The sequence below is a fragment of the Sylvia atricapilla genome, chromosome 2 (genome assembly GCF_009819655.1).
Source record: "Sylvia atricapilla isolate bSylAtr1 chromosome 2, bSylAtr1.pri, whole genome shotgun sequence".
NCBI classification, from domain to species: domain Eukaryota; kingdom Metazoa; phylum Chordata; class Aves; order Passeriformes; family Sylviidae; genus Sylvia; species Sylvia atricapilla.
This window is the reverse complement of record NC_089141.1, coordinates 36128700-36151169: the sequence shown is the minus strand read 5'-3', so window position 1 is coordinate 36151169 and position 22470 is coordinate 36128700. Positions and strand designations below refer to the sequence as shown.

The window sequence follows — 22470 nt, the reverse complement described above, 5'->3', positions numbered from 1 at the left end:
CCATACACTGCAGGGGAAAGTGGCTACTCAGTGCAGGTGGCAGCTGTCCCTCGTGGCCTGGGTGCCGGCCCTTTCCTCACTCACCGTGAGGAGCCTGTACTGACCAGCATGCTGAAACACCTCTCTTTGATGCACAACTCTACTAAAGAAAACCTGAGGAGAGGGAAATCCAAGAATGGAAAATCTGCAAAAAGGCTGATCTAGTGTTTAAGTCTTTCCTTGGTCAGCGGGGCAGATTATCTGGGGGTTTATATGGCTTCTGGTAACCATGTACAAGGATGCCTCTGAGCAAGGATAGAATTTCAGGATTTCATGTTTTCTGATCCTGTTTCCCACTATCTCACACTGTCCGGTTCTTTTGAAAGAAGAACAAGGACTGCTGGGGACCTCCTCTGGACGACAACAGAAGGGAGAGAAGAGCACCTAGTGTATGTGCCGGGTACAATGGGATGGGAACCAGGTTCATTTTCCAGAGTGGTCATCTGAGAAAATCGCTGGAGACACAGAGATGCTGCTCTCCAGCCCTCGCCCCATCCACGTCTCACCCGCAGCATCACCAGACTTCTTTAAGCAAAAAAGTCAGTATTAACAACCCGAAGAGAAATTTTCCTTGCGGATGCCAAATGACACTTAAAACCAGCTGCTCGGGCAGGTGTCCCGATCCCGGGCTTGGCTCCAGGCTCCGGCCGGGCATCGGCAGGGCCGGGCAGGGCTGCGCGGCTCCGCGGCCGCCCATCGCGCCCATTTCCCGGCTGGGCGATGGCCGGCGGCCGGGCAGAGCCTTCTCTTCCTCAGCCAATTGCATCTCCAGCCCGGAGCGGAGATCGCGGAGTGTGAGGCGGGGGAGCGCCCGGGGGCCGCTGCGGGGGGACGCTGCGAGCAGCTCCGGCGCCGCGGCGGGAGCGGGAGGAAGAGAAGCGGGGAGAGGCCTGGGGCAGGGAGCCCTCGGGGTCGGGCCGCGCCGGCCGGCCCAGCCACTTAAATGCAACTCCCGGGGCACCGGCTTCCCGCTGATGAGACCGCTGCAGGGCTGTCCAAGTCGGGGCGTCGTCGTGGGGACCGTCACCCTATGCCTGGCCGCCGGGTGGGCTCTGCAGAGTAAGTGTCCCACTCCGTCCCTGCCTCCCCCGCTCCCAGCCTCGGCCCCTTCCTCCTGCTCCTCGCCGCGATGCCCCGGCTCAGCCCCAGCGCCCGCCGACCCCCGCCCGCGGCCAGCGCTCTGCCAGCCCGTCCGCAAACCGGGAGCGGCTGGGGAGGGGCTGGGGACGGGACGTACCGAGACTCGGGCAGGCATCGCTGCTCTCTGAGGGCTGGACACGGTCAGGGGAGGCTCGTTCCCGCTGCTGCTGCTCGGAGGGAGCGGAGGAGCCGAGCGGAACCAGCGCGGCCGCGGGGGGAGCGCCCCACACCCCGGCCTCACGCCCGCTCCGGCAGGGGCGGCCCCAGCAGCCGCCGTCCTCCCGCTGCTTTCCCAGCAACTGAGGGGACGAGGGGTGGAGGGGGAAAGAACTCCGGTTAGAAAACAGCCCGAGGGGTGTCCGGTCACGCTGGGAAACGCTGCGGTGAGGAGGGAAGGTGGGTTCCCACCCGGCACCTCACGGGGGCGAGTGGGGATGGGGCAGCAGAGAGCCATCCGGTCGTCTCCCAGAGGGGCCCGAAGGAGGCTGCTGCCAACCCCACCTCGCCTGAGGACCGAGGTGTCGGGGCCGCCGGTGAGTTCGGTTTGGTCACGGCACTCCACCAACACAAGTGACGCACAGGAGGACACCAGAGGGTGGAGAAACAGTCCGCAGGGTATCAGATAGCCGTTTTGAGCTGTCCCCCTAGTTTAGAGCTGGTGGGTGGAGGCCCCTCCACGGCTGCCAGCCTTCTTCTTTCCCACTAACTGCCCAGCACACTGCAGGCCCGGCTGCGTTGCCACGGCCAGGTCTGGTACACAGAGCCGCACTTCCCGCTTTGACTCTTGGCCAGGCAAATACTTTGGAGTAGAGCAGCGTGCCAGGATGGCAGACTCAGTGAGTGAGCTCTGAGCAGCCCCTTACGCTCTTCTCCTGGGTGTGAGTTTTACTGGGTGTGAAGGAGCTGGTTTTGTGAGCAGCAGAACTTTGTGCAGATTGCTGCATGTGGGTGTGATGTTTGCTCTCCAGCCTGGTGCAGCTCTGTTGGATTAGACTGATTCAGGTGATCTAGGCACACTGCCTACCAAAAATATTTTTGAATGGTTAGATACTGCACTGCTTTTTTTAGCTTTGCATGCCAGATAGGGACAGAACATGTTTGCAAATCATTTAATGGAAAGATCTGAATTTTTTTTTTTTAACCTTGCAATCACATATTTAAAAGAAAGCCTCTATAAAAACATGAAAGGGTCACTGAGGGGAGATACTCAGCTCCTGTCTGGTCAGAAACAGTGGGAAAGGCCTTTAAATAAACACATGGACCAGAAAACAATTGGAACAATTTGCAGCGATTACCAGAGGTTCCCGGCTGTTCTGTTTCTGTAGCTGGCACAAACCTCGTTTTCACAGCTCTGGTTAGTCTCTCCTGCACACAGGCTGAACAGCAGATCACAGCTCAGCTGAGGATGCACCGAGCTGCCTGGAAAACATAATGTTCCTGCAGGGGGACTGAGCAGCATGAGTATGAAAGTGCTCATGAAGGAGGGAGCCCAGGAGTGTTACTTGGAAAAAGACTAGATCCTATTTGCTACTGTACATGAGGGCCTGGGAAATGAATTGGTGTCTTGAGCTCCTCTACCTTAATGCTGACCCGAAGAGTCAGTGAATTCTGCTACAGATCCCAAATACAGTTAAGTCAGGTTGTACTTCATCCATCTCTTCCATTTGCGGTCCCTGTGGAGTTTTGGCCATAGAGGGCTCTTACTTTAAGACTTTTAAATTTTTTTTTCCTTGGAGACTTTTTTCTTTGCTTTCTTAATCATTCTTATCCCTGAAGACTCTGCAGAACATCCAGGATCATCCCCAGGTGTCCTGCTTTGTACTTGGGCAGTGTAGGTGAGGGTCTCATTCTCACTTCCCCACTGGGTTATGGACATTTACAGGTCAGCTTTTTTTTTTTTTTTCATTTTCCTCTTGCAGTCAGCCTGTTCCTACAGTAAGGGTGAGCTGCTCCAAACCAGGAAAAGGCATTCACCCTTACTCTGTGCTTTATCTTGCCTTTGGTCTGCTTTGATTTTTATGGGTAGATAACAGGATTTCAGTAGTTAGCCAAGGGTTTCAAACAAGCCACTTATAAAAAGAAAAAAATGTATGCCAATTAAAACTCCTATGTTGGGATTCATCCAAACCTTTATGCAGAAACACCAAATGTAAGCAGAAATTACTGCAGTTACACATTAAACTAAGCCATTGGTTCAGTTTCACATTGTCATGAACAGCTCTGTAATCACATCAGGAGGAAGTAGATGAGAATTAAGTATTTTTTTATATGCATTTTTGCCCAGATATCATCAGGAACATGAAGTCTCTGGCTTCTCATGAAACTGCGTACCTTTGGTTACATGATTTATCTGCACTGGCTTATTAACTGGCCGCCCTTAAGAAGCTGATATTTCTAATGTTGATTACACATCCTGAAAACACGACAAAGTCCCTGCCAGGACTTGAAATACTTATGCCTACTACAATTCTTGCTTTTGGGGGATGGTAGTTAATGAATATGATAGATTACCTTGGACACGGCGACTAAACTTTCCATGTAAATGCAGGATATTTAAAGAAAGCCAGTTACTGATGAACAAAAGAACATTGCTTAGTTTTCAGAAAATGTTATGCTTATCCAAAGTCCCTTTCTATGTGGGTGTTAAAACATTGAAACTCATGCAATTATGTGTCCTCTATGGTGGAAGCATTTTTGCTATCACAAAGTATAAATGTGTATTTAGTCTTCAAGTATGTACATTGCTTTTATGGAAAGCAGAAAGAAAAAGGTATTTAAAAGCATAACCTATCCTGTCTTAAAACAGATCACTGAGATAGATAGGATGAATTACCAGGATCCAGGAGGTCCCAACCTGCCCTGGACAGCTGGTGCAGCATCACCTCTAGACTCATCACTCTCCTTTGTCTTTCAGCTCCTGGAGGAGTGTCCTTAGTTGTCCCACAACCCAACATCAATGCAACAGTGGCACAAAACATCCTCCTCTCAGTTGAATACTCTTGCCGAGGCGTGGCCACCATTGAGTGGAAGCATGTGTCAAGCTGGGGCACCACCAGCATTGTTGAGTGGAGAAGTGACAATTACGTCAACATATCCACGGTCTACAAGGACAGAGTGACTACTTTTGAAAATGGCTCTATACAGCTTCGCAATGTGGGCATGAGAGATGCTGGCTACTATTTTGTCACTGTAATGGATGAGCATGGAACCAATGCTTATGGCACCATCATAGTCAATGTTTACGGTACAAACTAGACGGGACTTCTTGCCTTTACTGCGTTTAGGCATCACTTTGCTTGTAATCAATTTTGTAATATTAATTCTTTTCATTTTCCCTACAGAGATTATCTATGAAGATTTGCATTTTGTAGCAGTTCTCTTTGCATTTCTTGCTGCGGTATCTGCCATTCTAATCTGCTTCATGTGGCTGTGTAATAAATCTCTGCATCTGTTTCAGAAGAAGACAACACACAAACTAACAGGTATTTCTCTAAAAATGTAGTCAGGGTATAGGGTCTTCAAGCCTGAAATTTGAGCCTAAAATTTGTACCATAAAGGTGTTAAACAGGGCCACTGAGAAAAAAGACTGAAGAGCTCAGATCAGTTATCCTGTAGTAACTCCTTACTAGCTGAGGCAACTGAGTAACAGGTGTTTAGTTGAAGAACAATCCACAGGACATACATCTTATATGTTTCAATAAAATACTTCCCAACATCACTGACTGCAAAACTTGGGGAGAAAAAGCCAGAGCTGCTATAACCCCTGCCATCAAAGGGCAGGAGACAAAGTCAAGAGCATCAGCAAATCTAAGAGAGTTCACATCAGCAGGGTGTATCCTAGGGGAAAATATTCAAAAGACCCTTGGAAGTGGCCCCCGCCCCAGTTCAATCCTCAGTGGAGGGTTGCATCTTCTCCTCTCAAACCCCCTCTTTCTTCATCTGTTCACTTTTGATCCAGTTGCAGACTCCAACAAACACTGAGTAATACCAAAATCTGACACCAAAGACAACAGTCATGAAAAGCAGGTCAAGGGAACACAAGGGCTACAGTGAAGGGACCTATTAGAGAAGAAATTTCCAAGCCACCAGCAGGGCTATCTGGCCTAGGCAGAAAGACTAGGTGCATTTTACAGGCCTGGGATCAAGCTCTTAGGCACATCTTTGAAATGGGAGGTTTCCTTTACCACTTCAAAATATTTCAGATGTTTACCTCCTTTTGTAAGTGGTTGGTTGCCCTCTAGGTAAAGGTCTGTATTTCTTCTGTAATAAATGTTACATTACAACAAGCAGCCTAGCTATCAGTATTTTACTAGACCAACACAGACACTCAAGCATCCTAAGACTCATGGCCCAGACTTTGTGTCAACTCTGCAAAACCTAATAGAAATTAACTTGGTTTGAGCTGTCTCTTCCTTTCTGTCGCTCACCTACAGCTCTTAAGGGTTGCTGCTGTTTTTGTGGTGCATATACCACTCAAGCTTCTGTAGCTAATAAAAACTTTCCTATCATGCCAGAATATACAGGATTTTGTTTAGATAAAGCCTCTTCCTCCAGTTGAAGCCAATCTTCCCACAGAGCTGAATTGAATAGACATATTCATGTAACATACAACAGAGTTCAGGAAAGCAAAGTTCTAGAAACTTGTTGTGTGATCTCCCAGGAAACGGTCCAAAGCAGAAACATAATTTCTGCCCCAGTTCTATCTTAGAAGAGCCCTCCTTTCAGAAGTCATGAAGAGAGTTATAAGAACAGGCCCCATGGACCTAGTTTTCTTAGTGCCTTTAGCCTTGTACTGGAAGAAATCGTCACTTTAAAGATTGTGAGAACCTCTTTATGCAGTTAAATATTTTGAAAAGATGTATTTAAAACCTAATTTTAGATGAGCAAGCTTGAGCTAATATTAAAATGTTAAAAATGTCTTGGTACAGTTAATTTTGGAACGTTGGCCTTCCAATCCATTTGCCAATCAATAACAATATCCTTTTATTTACAGCAAGTACAACAGAAGAGATTGAACTGGAAACCATTGAGTGTTAGCCAAGGACTGTATCATAATGAAAATAACAATACTACCTCAGAAGAAAGTAAGAACAAACCTAGACAATATAATGTCTGTGACTACTGCAGAAACATCCTGACTTGCAAAGTTAATTAAATCAGCAGTGTCTGATGGAGCTGTTTTGACCTGGTAGTTTTTTGGTTCTGCTAGTCAACATCAGAGTAAAAAGCAGTATGCTTTCATGCTGAGCATGAACACATTTTTGTGGCTAGCTAATAAAATCTACAGCCTCTACCACTCTTAAAAACAACCAACCAAGCCTCTAAGATCAACCCATAAAGGAAATTATCATGGTCTTGAAGGACACCTGCATTTTGGATATAGCAAGTCTCCTATTACAGAGTGGTCATTAGCATCCATCAACAGAATAAATTAAATGCCTAATTACAGTATTACATAAAAAAATTAATTGCAAGCATTAAATCCTGTTTATTGCACCTATGCTGCTACTTTTGGGTGTAAGGAATTTCCTGAAGCTCTGAAGATAAACTGCAATTTTTCATGAGACAAAACTGACTTTGAAAGAATGCTGACCTGGTCAAAGTTCTCCCACTTGTGTTTCCAGTTGTTCACACTGCCCCAGGATGAATGTTAACACACATTTTATGACATTACTAGAACAGGTGGTTGTACAAGGAACAGCGCAGGCAAGCACTAAAAAGGACAATGTCTGTAAAGATTAGAGGGAACAGATAAAATACTGACACACAACACCAGTGGAGTGGTGAAGTACTAAATGGTTTTGTTGTGAAAGATGTCAAGTCCTTTGCAAATTTAGCCCAGTGATGAAGAATCTATCAGAGAAGAAAAGTTAAAACAGCATTACTTTGAAATACAGTATCTACAAATACAGTTCTAAAATTTCTCTTGTTGAGAAGCCACCTTTGCTTTCCCTATGTTGTAAGAAAACATGATGTGACCCAATTAATGTTTTCTTGAATCTGTATATTGCACATTTTGCAATTCTCCCCTTGTAGTTCTGTTGGGTAAAATAACATTTGTGTTTGTCAGTGAGAAAGCAGTTAAGTGACCAAATTCCAAATTATTCTGTGTTGCTTTTGTAATGAGTATTTTGCAGTGTGAAATAAAGTTTGAACTTGGAAGACACCATGGACTAGTCTGTGCTTGTAAATTGCCATGTGGCTGTTTGAGTCAAACTGCTGCTACTGCCTTTTTCACACTTTGTCTCACTTGTTTGCAAAAACCTTTTACAGGACAGGCTGACAGAGCTTTCCCTCTGGTCAGGGACTGGGATGCTCAAGTGCAGAGGTACTATGGGCTCCATTTGGATAAACACTCAGGGAAGTTCTCACCAAGTGAATAACGACGCAGGTAGGTGCCAGACAAGCCAACCACCCTGTGCACAATACCTGTAAGCTGGCCATTTGTAGTAAAAATGGACTCTCTCCTACTCATAAATAGATTCAGCTGTTCACTCCTTCCTACATCTGGAACAGGTCAAAAGAGATGAGAAATTAAATAAGTATCTGATACAGGACAGAAAAGCAACAGTTTATTCCAATTCTCTGCTTTAAACATATGTTGCCCATATTTTGTGTCTTTGAGTGAACTAGGCTTTGACAACAGGGAAACTGTAAGTGCATCTGTTTCAATCAGCAAACTCGAATCACTTGGTAGAGCATGCTTATAGAATATGGAAAACATTGTTAGGGGTTCTTTTTGAGCCCCTAATCTTAAGACTTTGAATGGATCTTAGACTTTTAATGCAAAAAGCATTAAAGCACTTTGGATGTGAAGGTAGGTATTAGGTTGAGCTGAATATATAGCAAGTGCTCTGTCAGACTTAGAAAGTACTGGAAGTGCAGCTCACACCTAAAACCGCTATCATCTACTAACACTGACCTGAAGACACTCATTGCCAGAGGAAGTCAGGAAACTTATCCAGACATAAACGGCCATTCCAGTGCATTGCTGTGACTGCAGAGGTCATGCACACATTTAAACGTTTGAAAGCTGGGAAGAAAGTGGGAAATAAACACTTTAAATCCTTCAGTTTAAAATGTACTACTACAAAAGAAGTTTACAACTAGCACAGTTGTTCTACCTCTTTCAGCTTGGCTGAAGTCACTGCAACTTCAACCACTCATCCTTGGCTATTGAACCTAGTGCCAACCTCACTTTTGGGCAGTAACATCCCGTATGAACAGCAGGGACTCAAACAGTATTCAGCAAGAACATCCAGTACAGTCAGCCTGTATAAAGCTTTCTTCATAGACAATTCTTCACCTAAAAATTTTACCCACAATTTAACATGCTTACTCTATACAGGTAACATTACTTTACTCCCATTTTCCTGAAAATTATCTTTGTCAACATGCATTATTAATGTCAATATTTGAAGTACAGAATGTGAGGATAAACTGTAGCAGTTTCTTGCTACCCTAGAGCATCTAAAGTCTTATGGAAGGTTGTTACAGTAGAAATTCAGAAATTAAAACTGTTCTTAACTATACTTAGAGCATTCTAGATGATCAAAGGGATTAAGGCATTTTACTTTCAAACTTGAATTAAAGAGACATTCAAGTTCACCAGACTGCTTTGGCAATCAGTTGAAAAGGTCTTAATCATTCACTAATACTGCAGTTTCATATTCAAAGATGCACTACCAAGTTTCAAGACTGTCTGTTAGATGTCTAATCATTCTGTTTTCCATTAAAATTAGGAATCCTCGTGTATTCAACACCAACATACACTCTCCAGGTCTCTAATAATTCTTTGTTGTTGTTGTTGTTATTATTTCAGCTAGATCTGGCAGTCTTTACTCGTGTTTTCATGCTAACATGCAGAGCTTGCCCTTCTACACAGGAGGTGTCCTTCTTTTCAGGAGGTCCTGCAACCACAAGACTGTAGTACCTCCAGTGATCTGATTACTTGGCAATGAAGAACTTACTTGATGAAAAGGCTATTGCAACATGCAGACCTGTCAATTTAGGTGGAAAACAATATAGTGTAAAAATATGTTGAAGTTTCATAGCCTCATCTTCTAATTAAGAGATTTGTTGTGTTGGCAGGAGTCAGAACAACCTCATCTAGTTGGATGCATGAGCAGATGCATCAGGCTGTTGGCTGAACAGTTCACCAAGGAACAACGCCCCCTCTGCCTGTGATCACAGTGTCTGCTGGCACAGCAATACAGGACCTGGCATCATGGGGGTTAATTAGGCTCAGTCCTGTTTCAAGATCAGGAGACTATTTTCAACCAGGGCTTTTGATTTTCATCAGTTGTCCTGGGTAACACATTGGCACCTGAAAGGAAAACCCTTTCTCTTTCTTAGTTAGGTCACACAGAAGCAACTACTTCCAGGAACTGAAACAAGACGTTCCAATGGCCAACACCAATGTAAGTACAACAACTGCTTTGGATACAGGCTGAGCAGCAGTTTGCTGCTCATTTTCCTACAGTTATTCTTTATACTTGAGAATACAACAAAATAACTGTCACCATGGAAGTCTGATATTCAATTCAAACGTATTTATGTGCAAGAAGTTCATACATATACATATAGACAGACACCTCATAAGTCAATATGGACATAAATATGAACCAGTGCACACAGGTTGCAAAAAGACCCTTAGCACCGAAGTACCAAACAAAATGAAAGCTTTGTTGAACACCATACTGTAAGTTTCAAGAAGGCTACAATTACAACCAAAACTATAAAAAACATGACTTTATTTTGAAAGAATCCAAAAGAGCTGATATTCGGGAAGATATTATTTCCCTGAATGATAATCATGGAGAATGCAGGAGAAAGGCCCAGATGTGCAAGTGTGGAGGTTTACTGCACAAGAGTTAGCTCCTTCTATCCAGTCACTAAGTCATAAGTCACCCAAAACCTCAGATTGTCAGAACTTTGCACGTCAATTAAGACCCTTTCCTCTATATTCTTGCAAAAAACAAGCAAAGTAGTCGACATCACACAGGCCATCAGAGAGAAAAGACTTTTGCCACAGGCAGTGACTTTGTAACACTCAAACTGGCAAGTAAACATTTCTCAAAAATAATGGGGTCACCCTGAATCCCCATCAATGTACAAACAAATTCCAACTCAAGAATGCTTCAACTTAAGGACTACCAAATTTAATTTTATAAACAAAAAATACATTAATTACTCATCTATGTCACTCTGGACAGAGCAATTTTCAAAGATACAGCTGAAAGGAACTTTTACAAAAAATTGTATATATTTTATATGCCACTGAAAAAGGCTTAATTACAAATACCAAAATGGCTATTTCTGTACAGCAAATAAACTTGATTTTGCTTTCTTGTATTGCCCGCAGTTCCCATTTCCCTTTGCTGCACTGGAAGTTATCTTTGCACAGAGACACTTCAAAGCCCTCAGAGGGAGGCTGACGCTTCACTAGCAAGGAGTTAGGGCAGCCATGAGGAGTTCCATTTTATACACAAAGTTACGCCCTTCCATTTTATTCCACTGCACTTCCTTGAATGGTCCCCGGAGGTGATTCCACTTGCTGTCCTGCAGGACATCGCCCTTGGGGAGATCCTTGCACTGGCTCCGAGGAAACTGAACCATGACTTTGCTGCCACTTTCTGGACCGTTGCGGACTGTGGCGAAAGGAGATTTCAATGAGCATTTTTACACTGCATGAATTCCTCATACCAAATATTCTTCCTTGTGTATTCTATACTTTACTCTTACTCAATTCCAAACATGCTGAAAGCAAACAAGGGGAATTCCCTTCCTTTGTTTTTCAAAGCTTTTTCTCTGGATTTTCTCTCTCATCTCCCACTTCTCTATGATTTTGTTGCTTTAGCACACTGCATATTCTTGGTTAGATCAAGACAGAGCAACTTTTAATAAACCCCAAAATGTAAACCTTACAAATGCATTTCTTTTTCCCCAATGATGCCAAGAAGGGCAAAGGCTTCATTGCTCATTCTTTCCTTGGATGTATTCCCCACTATTTTGTTGAAAAATGTATTGTTTCTAGTGGATTTATCTCAAATAGACAGGATCTAAGTCACTGGGCAGTTACTTTTAATCACAAAATTCTGCAAGACTGGTGGAGGGATGGTAGTGCTCCATTAGCTTGGATGGGTTTCTGTGTTTTTATGTTGGGGAGTGGTGTGTGTTGGCTTTTAAATTAACAGTTAGAGGGGTACCACCTAGCTTATCCCTCACCTCCCAACCCAACCTTCTATAAAAAGACGACTATCAGGCTGATTGAATATAATTTCTCTTTCATAAATTGATGCCAACTACTCCCCATCATCATGTTCTCCATAATATGTTCAGAAAATTCTTCTGAGACTATTTTTCTTTTTCCTCCTCATCTTCTCAGTAATTGCAATGAGGCTGATCAGACTGTATCATTTGCCTTCTGTCCTCAGGAGCCCTTCCTGAGCCTGGATCATCTGGATCATCTTTTAGAGATGATCAAGAGTGGCCTTGCAATGATATTAATCAACTCTTTAAGCAGTCATGGATATATATCCCACCTGGTCCCACGAAGTTGTGTATGTCTAAGCCTGTTCAAAGGTTCTCTAACCTGGTGTTCCACTACTGAGGCTGAATCTTTGCTCCAGAATTTCCCATGGGTCTCATAGATCCATTTCTGAAGGCCAGTCTTAAGACCAAAGTAAAGAAAGTACTCAGTACCTTGGCTCCTCCATGTCCTGTGCCACCAGGTACTCTCTCTTTTTAACAGCAGCCCCACATTTTCCCTAATCTTTCCTTTGCTGGTGACATACCTGTTGAAGCTCTTCTTGCTGCCCTCTACATCCCTCATCAGATTGCTATCCTATTCTTAGCTTTCCTATCCTTAGCAATGCATGCTTGGATAGTTTCTCTATATGCCTCCCAGGTCAACTACTTATAATCTCTTGGAGCTTCCTTCCTGTGTCATGAGTTCAGTCATGAGCTCCTTGTTCATACACACAAGTCTTCTGTCACCTTTGCAGAACTTTGTGAACTTTAGGAATGACCATTCTTGAGCTTGAAAAAGGTGACCCTTGAAAACAATAATCAAACAGCACTCCTGGACCCATCTTCTTTCCATCCCATAGGATCATATCCCATAGGATTCTATCAAAAAGATCCCTAAAGAGACCAATTTCTGTTCTCCCTAAGTCTGGGGCTGTGATCCTGTGGTTTATCTTGTTCTTTTCTCTCAGGATCCTGATGGTTTCTGTAATCTCTTTTTTCCTATGCTAATAATAATAATACATATTATTAACTACACATATTTATAAATTATACAAACAAATATTTATAAAATATATAATTATAATAAATAAAAATAAATATATTTCTATGCTTAAATAATCTATTCATATAATACATATTACAGAACATATATAAAATTTTCCATAACTATACAAAATATTTTCAAGCCTGTGTAAGTTAAGTGGCTTCCTGGGCAAGATGTTGATTCTATTTAGATGTCAAGTCTATACACAAAAGAGATTGTCTCTAGACTTTTAGAGCATCATATCAATTTATAGTAAAATATTCTACGAACAGTCTTGGAAAGATCTGACTTCTATTTGCAAGAGGAAACACTACCTGAAATGGCATAGTCTCCATTTGGTGATGCCACAGTTATTGCTGATGCATTGCCAATGCTCTCCACCGGCCCCAGACCAACATGATTACTGAAACTCAGCACATGCCATCCCATAACTTTTGCAAGCTGTTGAACTGCATGTACTTGGTGCTGCGACATCTGAAACATAACAAGAGGTTTGTTTTCTGTTCAATATTTGCAGACCACAGGAAGAATTGCTTATGGTGTTTAGCAAGCCTTTTTTTGTACAATAGTTATTGATAAAAGTGACTTATGTTCTCTAATTCCAGAGGAACTTTTTTTATGACAGTAGAGCTTTGTGTTACTTGAATTTAGACTAGTTCCTCTACAGACAGAGAAGACCACTCTATTGTGCAGTTAAATTAATTTTTCATAGGTATATGCACTGAGTAATTTTATTTAAGTATTGCTTTTAATTTACAAAATTCTTTATTTAGGTGTCAAAAAATTCATTTGTAAACAATCCTGTCTTCCAATAGAAATAAGACTTCTGTTGTAAAATATATAAAAATATGAGAAAGTGTTAGCAAAGAAAATACAGGAAAAAAGTTGAGGTTCTCACATGCATGATTATCATCATTAATGCTCAACTCACATGCATGATTATCTTCATTAATGCTCAAGTGTAAGCACTGAGCTCTAACAGCTTAGGAGTTTAAATGCTACTGTTTTCCTGTATCATGACTTATCCCTTGTAACAAGGAAGTATCCAGCACACTTCAGCAGTTCTGTGTGAACAAGTCTGACAACACTTGACCAAAAACACACGACCTCAGCATGATCTGTTTCGACTTGTCTTCTGTGTCATGGAGTTTTATATAACTGCAACAGGCCAACCACTATTATTAATGACCTGTATTTTGACTGTTTGTAATGCATAGTGGGGAGATTGTTACTTCTGAATAAAACCAGCAGGTTGTTCTAAGCAATTAAGAAAACAGAGTTCATTCAAGTATCAGCTAATTTAGTAATGACAGATGCAAAGTGAGCATCAACAGACAATGTTGAAATGACAGTAATTGTGAGTTCATTAAGAACTTGGCTACAGTAAGATTCATACATAGAATACCTTATTGTCTGCTAGGATTACCACTGATTTTTTCTCCCATAATGAGCAGCATAAAGAAATGCATTTTAAATAGGAAGGAAAAATTATTACGACTACTGACCCTAGTAAAAAAAGGGCTATATATTTTAATTACAGTTGCTAAAGACTCAATATAAACATAGTGAAAAATCAGTCATCCAGCTTCCCATCTTCACTATTTGAACTTTTTTACGTTTTCTAGATAACATTAGATAACACATAGATAAAAGTGAAATTCTAACTTCTTCTGTTTCCCAAACATCATGAGAAAGGGAAGAATAACATACGTGAGTCTACCTGAGATAAAAGGAAATCCTGCAGTTCTTGCTCTTGATGGGACAGTGTAATAACTCTTCCATCTCTATGCACAACTCTGATTTGTTCAACTCCAATATTCAGCTGTAGTTGAATGGATCTTTGAAGACAAGAACCGTATTTATTTGAAAAGCATTAAAACACTTAAAACAGGAAACTAACAACGCAGAATCCCACCCAGTCATTGACAAGAATTCCTAAAACAGATGTTGCAAAGCTTACAGAATATGACAGCAACTCCAAACATTCCAGTTTCATCAGTCAGCACAACAGCTCCCTCTATATGGCAGGTGACATGTTCTGTGGCATACTCCCAGACCTGGCCTACCATTTGCTCAGGTCAAGGAAGCCTCGCAGCTCCCTGCCTGCCCCTGTGCCTAAGTTTCCCTCCAGTTGTGTAGGGGAAAATGGTGTGTTCTATGCTACAGACAAGACTTGGGCAGCTTACGTCCTCTGGAGCCAAGACTGGCAATGTACCAATGACTGCAGGTTGTCCCTCACTGTGGTCACAGCCAGAGCACACTGCTCCAAATGGAAAAAAACACTGTTGATGCATTAATAAATGCACTGCTGGCCAGTTTCCAGGCATTTATTTCTGGAACATGAAATCTCCTATTTCGGTAACAACATGCTTAGTAACTGAATGAATTCCACATTTACATGAGCTACACATTTCAGAACCTATGCAACCAAGCTAGGACTGAGCATTGATTAGCTTTCCAAGGCCAGAATGGAAGTTAAGAATCCAGCACATCAAATGATGTTTAGTATTCAGTCATCTATACCCAAAGTAAATTCCCTCCCCAACTGTCCACTCTCATCTTAATTTTCTTCTTTGAAAGGAAACTATATTAATTAAAGATGTACTAAATATCTTCATTGAAGGGTAAAGTGGGTGAAGTTTTCTTAAGGTGACTGTTCACCCCAGTCAAGTCAGAAAAACAAACACACACAAATCACAGACTCCTACTTGCCTGAAGAGAATCTAAACCTTTAAAGCACAATGTGAATACACACTGCCTTTGCTTCACGCTTCTACAACTGAAAGGACATGCATTCTCATACTTACTTGCATATCTGCTCATATCCTTGAGAAGTTATTAGAACTTTAACACTGGATTCATAAACATCATTGATATTGGACCAGTGAGCCTGAATCTGAGGATCCTCAATACGACTCGCCAGACTGTCAATGGTTCGAGCAGTTCTAGAAGATAAAGCCATATTCCACACACAATAATCCAGGTAGTGTGTGCTGTTATCTTGCTTACAGGAAGCAAGGAGGTTATTAGATTTAACAGAAACATAGGGATTGAAATTCTATTTCAGCACTGTTCTGGTGCTAATGAAGTACACCTGCTTATTCTGGACATTTTTCATACATTCTGCAGCAGTACTGAAGTGATATTACTAAGTTTCAGCTACTGCACTGCAAAGAATACCGAAAAAGGATTTATGCCATTTGAAATAAAAAGGTACAATTATCAGCAGCTTATTTTGAAACGGTCAGAGATCTCAAAGAAATCTGGTATTTTTTCTTTTTACTCATTGAACATTATTTGCTCATATTTTTTTCATAATTCTGGTTCTTAGTACTTACAAAAAAAAGACTGTATTAACCATGAAGGAAACAGCAGCTAATTTTAAGAACACTTTGATTATTCAATTGTATTCTACATAAAGATATATTACTGTAACAAGTGTATCTTGTGACCCACCTTCGTCTCAAAAAGATATGCTTTGCCTGTTTTATGATCTTTTCCAGGAGTCCTTCATTTGACTGTAAAGAACTGATTTCATTTTTATCAAAAGCCTGGGGCCCTGCAAGTCTCATTCTCTTATGGCCAAAAGGTGCACTAGCTGGATGTGGCATCACTGTTGAGCTCAGGGTTTGCTTGTGACACTGCAACAACCAATAGATGTTATAAAACAAAGAGACCAAGTAACATATCTGCAAGAAATACTATGTATGCTACAATATGTTGCTTCACATCAGTTTTTTTGAATGTACATACTTTCAAAAAGTGCAACTTTCTAACTTTATCAGCCTGACAGCACTTTAAGGACAGTTTTTCGTACTTTGCCTCCCCCATTTATAGGTGTCTTTCAAACCTTATAGAAAGCAATTTAAAACGTGCTAGCTAACAAAAATTTGATACTATGGCAGTAGCTCCTACTAATAAGTCTTCTTTATATACATCTATGGAGACAGAAAGAATGGTCACTTAAAAACAAAGGAAGGATTTTAGACGAAAAAAATTGAAGTCCAAGAAGTTTTAGCAACATGTCCAAAGTAAAGAAAGGAAATCCACAGGAAAGGTGGGCACTGAGCCAAAGCTTCATGAACCCTAAATCAATGTTTGAAATATTGGACTGTTCCACATGACTGCATGACTTGCAGAGCTGTGCTCTAAGGAGGTGAACACTCTCTGGAATATGGTTTCAATTCTACTCAGAGATGCAAAACTGTGCTTCTTTCCTGAAGAGAGACAGCCTCAACCTCATACCCTAGGTTATTCTGCTAGATTATACAAGAATCTAAAATGCTGAAGCAGAGAAGTGGACCTTAAAATAAACAAAGCTATTATGGTAACTGACTGTTCCTTCAAGAGGGTATGGCCTGACCAGGTGCTCACTGACAGTGCTTGGTAAGCACTATTACACACGACAAAAAAAGACAGGACTGATGAACTCCACTGGAAAAGCTTTGCATGTCTTTTCTGAAGTGAGTAGCCTGGTCTGATGTTAAGTAAAGAACTAGCATTCCATGAAAGCATTAACTGCAACTCCCAAACCACCCACACCCACAGAAACCAAGCAGTCGGCTGCCTTCCACCAATGGATGGAGAAGGACTGTCCTCTAGTGGCACTCTGCTGTTATACCAATGCCACACACTAGGCAGAAGGCTGAACAAAATCCCAAAAACTCTTCAGTCCTTCAGCCATAGATGATCCTGATGTACCTCTCTGATAAGTTGATGTAAATTATGTTCCAGAACATAGAGATGATCCTCTGGATTCTGTTTTTCAGAAGCAGCCTTTTGTGACTTTTTATCATTGGAAGAGTGACACAGAGAAATAGACAACTGCAAACCTGTACAAAGCAGATGGGAAAAAAAAAGATCTTAAAAAGTGAGCACTGATAATTTTCAAGATTGCTGCTGAGAACTTTTTGTTTTTTTCATGTTTTATACTCCATAGTTTAACAATGGGCAGTCACTGTATCAGAGAAAAATCAAAGAATGATGGTGGAGAGCACAGCACCAAAGGCAAGTAAAACTTGATATTTACTGAAGCACTGACAGGCCAACTGTGAAATCACCAGGTGCATTTCACATCAATTTCTATGACTCAATCCCACACAAAAAGAGAAGTTGCCAGGACTCCACTCCTTTCTCAGAGGAGTGATTAACCATCACACACATTTTAAGCAATCCAGAAATATATTCTTTGCATGATACAATCAGTTGTGTACTTCTTGTAAGAACAGAAGATTCAACACTGACTCTAAGCCACCTTTATGCTGTTTAATTATCCTCATTTAAGAGCATTTGCTTTTGTTCTTTTGAGGACCCATAAAGTCAAGTCCTAAATTTATTCTTACATGCAATTCAGGAGCAATGGCTTATGCACAGCTCTACACTGCCACATGCACGTGGCATTACAGCTTACATTTTTAAGTTCTGCTGAAAAAAAACATAACCACAAAGGAAAGCAGAGTAAATTAGAAACTACTGTGCATTAGTTGAAATTCCATTTTTCAAAACCTTTGAAAATCAAGGAGTTTTTTTTCTTTTGTAAGGACAGAGCATTAAAAAAGGTGACATCAAACAGTATTTAAGCAAATAATTGTAGGTCAAGAGTCTTAAAAAGCTTCCTACCTGGGAAAGGCTGGGAGATTATCTGATTTTTCACTACAATGTGAGGAATCTGTGATTTAATTTGAACAGCTTCTCGTGACAACTGGGCAAATATTTCTTTACATAGAAGAACATTCTGTGCAGTCTCCAACTTTGTTTGCCAGTGTGCAGAACCTGAAAAGTATAAATCAGTGTTTGAGGAGAGAAAAGAAAGAGAAGCCACCTTTTTGTTCAGATGCCAGATACTATGCAGTAGCCACGTGTGATCACTAAGATAAAGCAGTCAGTACCTTATACCCAAATTCTGAGTATTATCAGAATTTTATCTCAGTTAAGCAAGCACTTTAAGGTAAAACTAAAACCAATTTTGATTCAATTTTACATACGTGTATATTGTGAAGTGCAACACCCTTATGGAACAGTGTGCTATACTCCCAGGCCTTTTGTGAATTCCCTTTAAGTTGTAATTTACTTTCAATGATACTTCTGGCTTTATTAAATTCTATGATGAACTACACAATTATGTCCAGTGCATGTATGTGCTTTCACAGGGTTTATAAGCCAAAATTCTTGGGAGATTCCAGAGTGAGTAAGCACATACGCTGTATAAGGTACCCTCAATACCATATGAAACACCTCATAGTACAGCACTCAGTGTTCAGGACAGCACCAGCATCCATATCACAGACAACTGTGAAATAAAATTCTGTCAACTTTAAACTTTGTAACTTTAAAGAGTAAAGGATGGCTTTTTAATCCAAAAGGTTACATCTTCACTTACTGGCACATATTAAATGAATCAATGTACTATCTGCCAAGTGAGCTGTTGGTAATTAACACACCGACCACCAGCACAGATTCAGCTTCAGATAAAACATATGAGCAACAGACACAAATTATGCGTTTTGGGCAGAATTAGGAGTGAACAATCATTAGTTCAGCTGAATTAATGGGATGTACACGACACCTTGGTTGGATTTCAGTTATGGGCTCAAACTTCTAATGTCTAACAAAAGGGGCTCCAGAATACTCAAAATACAACCCTAATAATTTTTTTTCAGAACTGAATAAACACATATGAAAAAGTGAAGGAGCATGCTTCAAAAGTATGATTTCCAAAGCCCAATCAGCACCCAAACAGAAAAATAATAAGGGAAGTCTCATTCATTCTTCTTCCCAGCTGTATGATGAAATTTTAAAACAAGCATCATATGCAAACCCATTTCTTGGGAACTTAGCCAAAAAACAACATACAAGCTATACCTGGCTTTGATTTTGGCAAGGGTCTTTTAAAGAGATTGACTGTCCCAAGGTCACCGATGTCTGGTGCTTGTTTTTGAATAGAAACCTAGGCAAGAGAGAACAGTATTTAATGGTTGTTCCCTGTTGCAATCAGACAAATCCGAAACAAAACTCCACTAGGTTATTGAGGTTTCTCTGACATACCTTGATGTACGCTGATCCCTCTAAATCACTTGGAATTTGAACATCCAAAGGACAATAATCCTCAGGTATCTTTTTATCCAGGTCAATGTCAGTGTTCTTTATCACCTCAAATGTGCCATGATGAAGAAAAAGGGAGCCTGAGTAAAGAAGGACAAAGATATACACATTATATATTAAGCATCTTCTGCAAATAAAAAAGCTCTTATCTCTGTTTTGGAGAAATATGTATGTCTGAATCTCCCAATCTTCAGAGCAGTACTTGACCATTATTTTGTAGTGACTTCTTAAAAAAACCCAGGTCAAACAGAAAGCTCATGCCACTGTATCACTGTATCTCAATCCTCCACTGTGCAATGTGTAGTATTTTACAGTAAGTTAACACAGAGTATTCAATAATTATGGGGGGAAGTCAAGAGTTTTTTTGAAATTGAGTCATTAGGTGCAAGGACGGAGGAAAAAAAAAAGATATTTGGTTAAAAAAAAGACAAAAAGTAAATATGTGAAGTTTTGCAAGCAGTTGGTTAAAGATATAACACCCTTATTGATTTAAAGGAATTCTGATGATGTTTGGCTAGAAGTCTTAAAACTATGAACATGTTCTGACTGTAACTCTATAGCAAATCATTCAGAGACAGATAGGAGAGATGTGGGTATCTGCTTTTTTTTCATCCTGCACACCTTTTTCATCCAAGACACAGTCCACCTAGGTCAGGGTAAATCAACTAAAAAAGAAACATAGCCTGGGGTACATCTACAGCTTTTTCATGAACAAATCTAAATCTGTCCTTTACCTCCCTCACCAATGACAACAGGAACCCAACACATCCAGTCCTGATGCCTGCTTTGTACCTACATCCTAAGTTTTGTGTGATTCTGTATTTACCTCATCACTCCATAACAGCCTCTAGAACCCTGGGCTGATCACTTCCTTTAAATGTAATCCATAAATTAAGGCATATTCTCAGCCTCATTTTTCTGCTGCAGGAATAGGTAAAATTATCTACAACCAATGTCACTCTTCAGCCACATGGTTTACTCTTACCTGGTGTGAATTCTGGGGAGCAAGGGAGTTAGACATGATAAGCCTTTTGGGTCCTTTTCAACTTGAGATATTCTAGGATTTTCTGATCTTTGATTAAAAAAAAAATGTAACCCACTCTTCCCTTTTTTTTTAAATGCTTTACACACCAAACACAGATAAGAGCCAAGGATTTACAAAATCTGCCTGTCAACTGATCACCTACATTGCAAATGGAGTATTGTCTTTGTGAACAAATTCTTAGTAAAATACTACTCATTTAGCCTTTAAAATCACTTTCCGGACTGAAGATGGCAAGATATTTTCCCTGATACTAAAACAAGACTTCTCCCTTTATAAACTCATTTCATAAATATAAAAAATTCACATTAAAATTATTTATTATGAGATAGTCCATCTTTTATTCCAGTTACAAAAAGACAATTTCATAAAATATCTATTCTTGTGAAAAATATCCTACAGTTTACCTGCACTTCTGTAGCTCAGATCACCAAGAATTTTATCTCCCACTTTTCTCAGCTTCCAGTGCTGTCTCAGTCTTAGCAGTTCAGAGTTGAAGTCTCTTTGTCGCTTATTTTCCTGATTTTCAGCAACTGATTTGGATAATCTTTCTGCACCTTTCAACAGGATCTGAGCTGCTCCAGCTAATGACTTCTTTTTTGAAATCAGCTGTAGAAACTGAGGATTCTAGTACCAACGACAACAACGAGATACTTGCACTTTAATTCACAAAAGATCATTATTATTACTATTATTATTATTACTATTATTATTACTACTGTTACTCTCATACCAGCATTATACAACTGGGAGTAGCGTTTTGACTGAGGCTTCTGAAATTGGCATAAAATCCCATTCCCAGCCTTACTCTGACCATCAAAGCACTGCACTAGCACATCAAAAGGAAGATTTTGATAAATTATGTACTGATTACTTGTGAAAAAAAGAATCCTCTGGAATAAAATCTTTAGCATCAAGCCAAACAAAGTGCTCAACTAGGTACAACATACTTGTTTTGGAGGAAGGGGATCCTGCCCGACTGGGTCTAGAGTCATGAACTTTTTATCCTTCACAATGCTAAGAACATCATACAACACACACATCTCAGTCAATGCACTTCTTAAGTTGTTCCTCACTGAATCCCAAGGCCAGAGGGATGGCTGAAACTTTACCAACCCTAAAAAAAACAAAACAAAGGAAGGAAAAACAAAGAACTTTAAAAAGGTACGGCGTAAGGCTCATTTTTAAACCACAGAGAGATCATGACGACAAGAAACACAACACGATCTCATATCTGCTGTTGTCCTTTCCCACTAGAATTTACTGCGGCTCGGTCAGGAATACTCAGACCAGCCCACCACGGGAACCCCTGGGGGAAGGCAGGCCAGGCCCAAGCACCCGCGGAGCTGCAGGCCGGCACCGCCACAGCTCGGCGGGCCTCCACCAGCTGCACCCCGGCGGGAGAGCTCGGGCCCTTCTCACCTTCCTCATCCTCCGTCTCGCCCGGCTCGGCCCACGCGCGGCCCGCCGAGCCCGGCTCGTCCTCCTCGGAGCCGGAGCCCTGGCTGAAGTCGATGCGCTGCGCCAGGCGCGCCAGGTTCTGGGACATGGAGAGCGGCTGGAGGTAGGTCTCGCTGCCATCCAGCCCCACCTCCTGCACCTGCTTCTCGCACGCCGACTCGATGCTGATGCGCACGGCCGGCACGCCCGCCATCTTGGCGCGACCCCCGCCCGCACTCGGCAGGGGGCGGGCCAGCGCCGGCGGGCCCGGGAGGGGGCGGGGCCAGGGCCGGGCGAGCTCGGCCGTTTCCGGAGAGAGCTCGGAAGTGGCCGGGGCCAGCGCTGAGTGGGCTCGGCTGCCTCCGGAGGGGCTCGCGAGGGGGCGGGGCGAGCGCGGGGCGCGGGTGAGGGG

The 22470-nt window shown here is 41.7% G+C and overlaps 2 protein-coding genes across 3 annotated transcripts; one reads left to right on the top strand and one right to left on the bottom strand.

Moving 5' to 3' along the window:
* Positions 1 to 888: 888 nt before the first annotated feature.
* Positions 889 to 6260, top strand: VSTM5 (V-set and transmembrane domain containing 5). Its single transcript, XM_066341324.1, has 4 exons — positions 889 to 1098; positions 4094 to 4423; positions 4521 to 4661; positions 6173 to 6260. The coding sequence occupies exons 1-4, from the start codon at positions 1014 to 1016 to the stop codon at positions 6214 to 6216; spliced, it is 600 nt and encodes a 199-aa protein (XP_066197421.1). The 5' UTR covers positions 889 to 1013; the 3' UTR covers positions 6217 to 6260.
* A 3456-nt stretch (positions 6261 to 9716) lies between these two features.
* On the bottom strand, positions 9717 to 22354 carry MED17 (mediator complex subunit 17). 2 transcript variants are annotated; one of them, XM_066341328.1, is made up of 12 exons: positions 22041 to 22354; positions 21569 to 21735; positions 21026 to 21245; positions 19520 to 19656; positions 19337 to 19421; positions 18095 to 18247; positions 17177 to 17307; positions 15932 to 16116; positions 15283 to 15420; positions 14196 to 14313; positions 12790 to 12949; positions 9717 to 10829 (listed from the first exon to the last, which is right to left on the bottom strand). In XM_066341328.1, the coding sequence occupies exons 1-12, from the start codon at positions 22270 to 22272 to the stop codon at positions 10624 to 10626; spliced, it is 1932 nt and encodes a 643-aa protein (XP_066197425.1). In that variant the 5' UTR covers positions 22273 to 22354; the 3' UTR covers positions 9717 to 10623. The 2 variants fall into 2 exon arrangements, with proteins under 2 accessions (XP_066197425.1, XP_066197426.1); XM_066341329.1 differs by lacking the exons at positions 21026 to 21245; positions 21569 to 21735.
* Positions 22355 to 22470: the final 116 nt, after the last annotated feature.

What these genes read in the sequence shown, in the direction of transcription:
- VSTM5 (XM_066341324.1), top strand. Translation starts at nt 1,014, where the DNA reads ATGAGACCGCTGCAGGGCTGTCCAAGTCGGGGCGTCGTCGTGGGGACC. An exon ending in CATCATAGTCAATGTTTACG is followed by an intron (nt 4,424 to 4,520) that starts GTACAAACTAGA and finishes TTTTCCCTACAG; the next exon opens with AGATTATCTATGAAGATTTG. An exon ending in GACAACACACAAACTAACAG is followed by an intron (nt 4,662 to 6,172) that starts GTATTTCTCTAA and finishes TTTTATTTACAG; the next exon opens with CAAGTACAACAGAAGAGATT.
- MED17 (XM_066341328.1), bottom strand. Translation starts at nt 22,272, where the DNA reads ATGGCGGGCGTGCCGGCCGTGCGCATCAGCATCGAGTCGGCGTGCGAG. An exon ending in GGATATGAGCAGATATGCAA is followed by an intron (nt 14,314 to 15,282) that starts GTAAGTATGAGA and finishes TTGTCTTCAAAG; the next exon opens with ATCCATTCAACTACAGCTGA. An exon ending in TGGAGACTATGCCATTTCAG is followed by an intron (nt 10,830 to 12,789) that starts GTAGTGTTTCCT and finishes CTTTCGCCACAG; the next exon opens with TCCGCAACGGTCCAGAAAGT.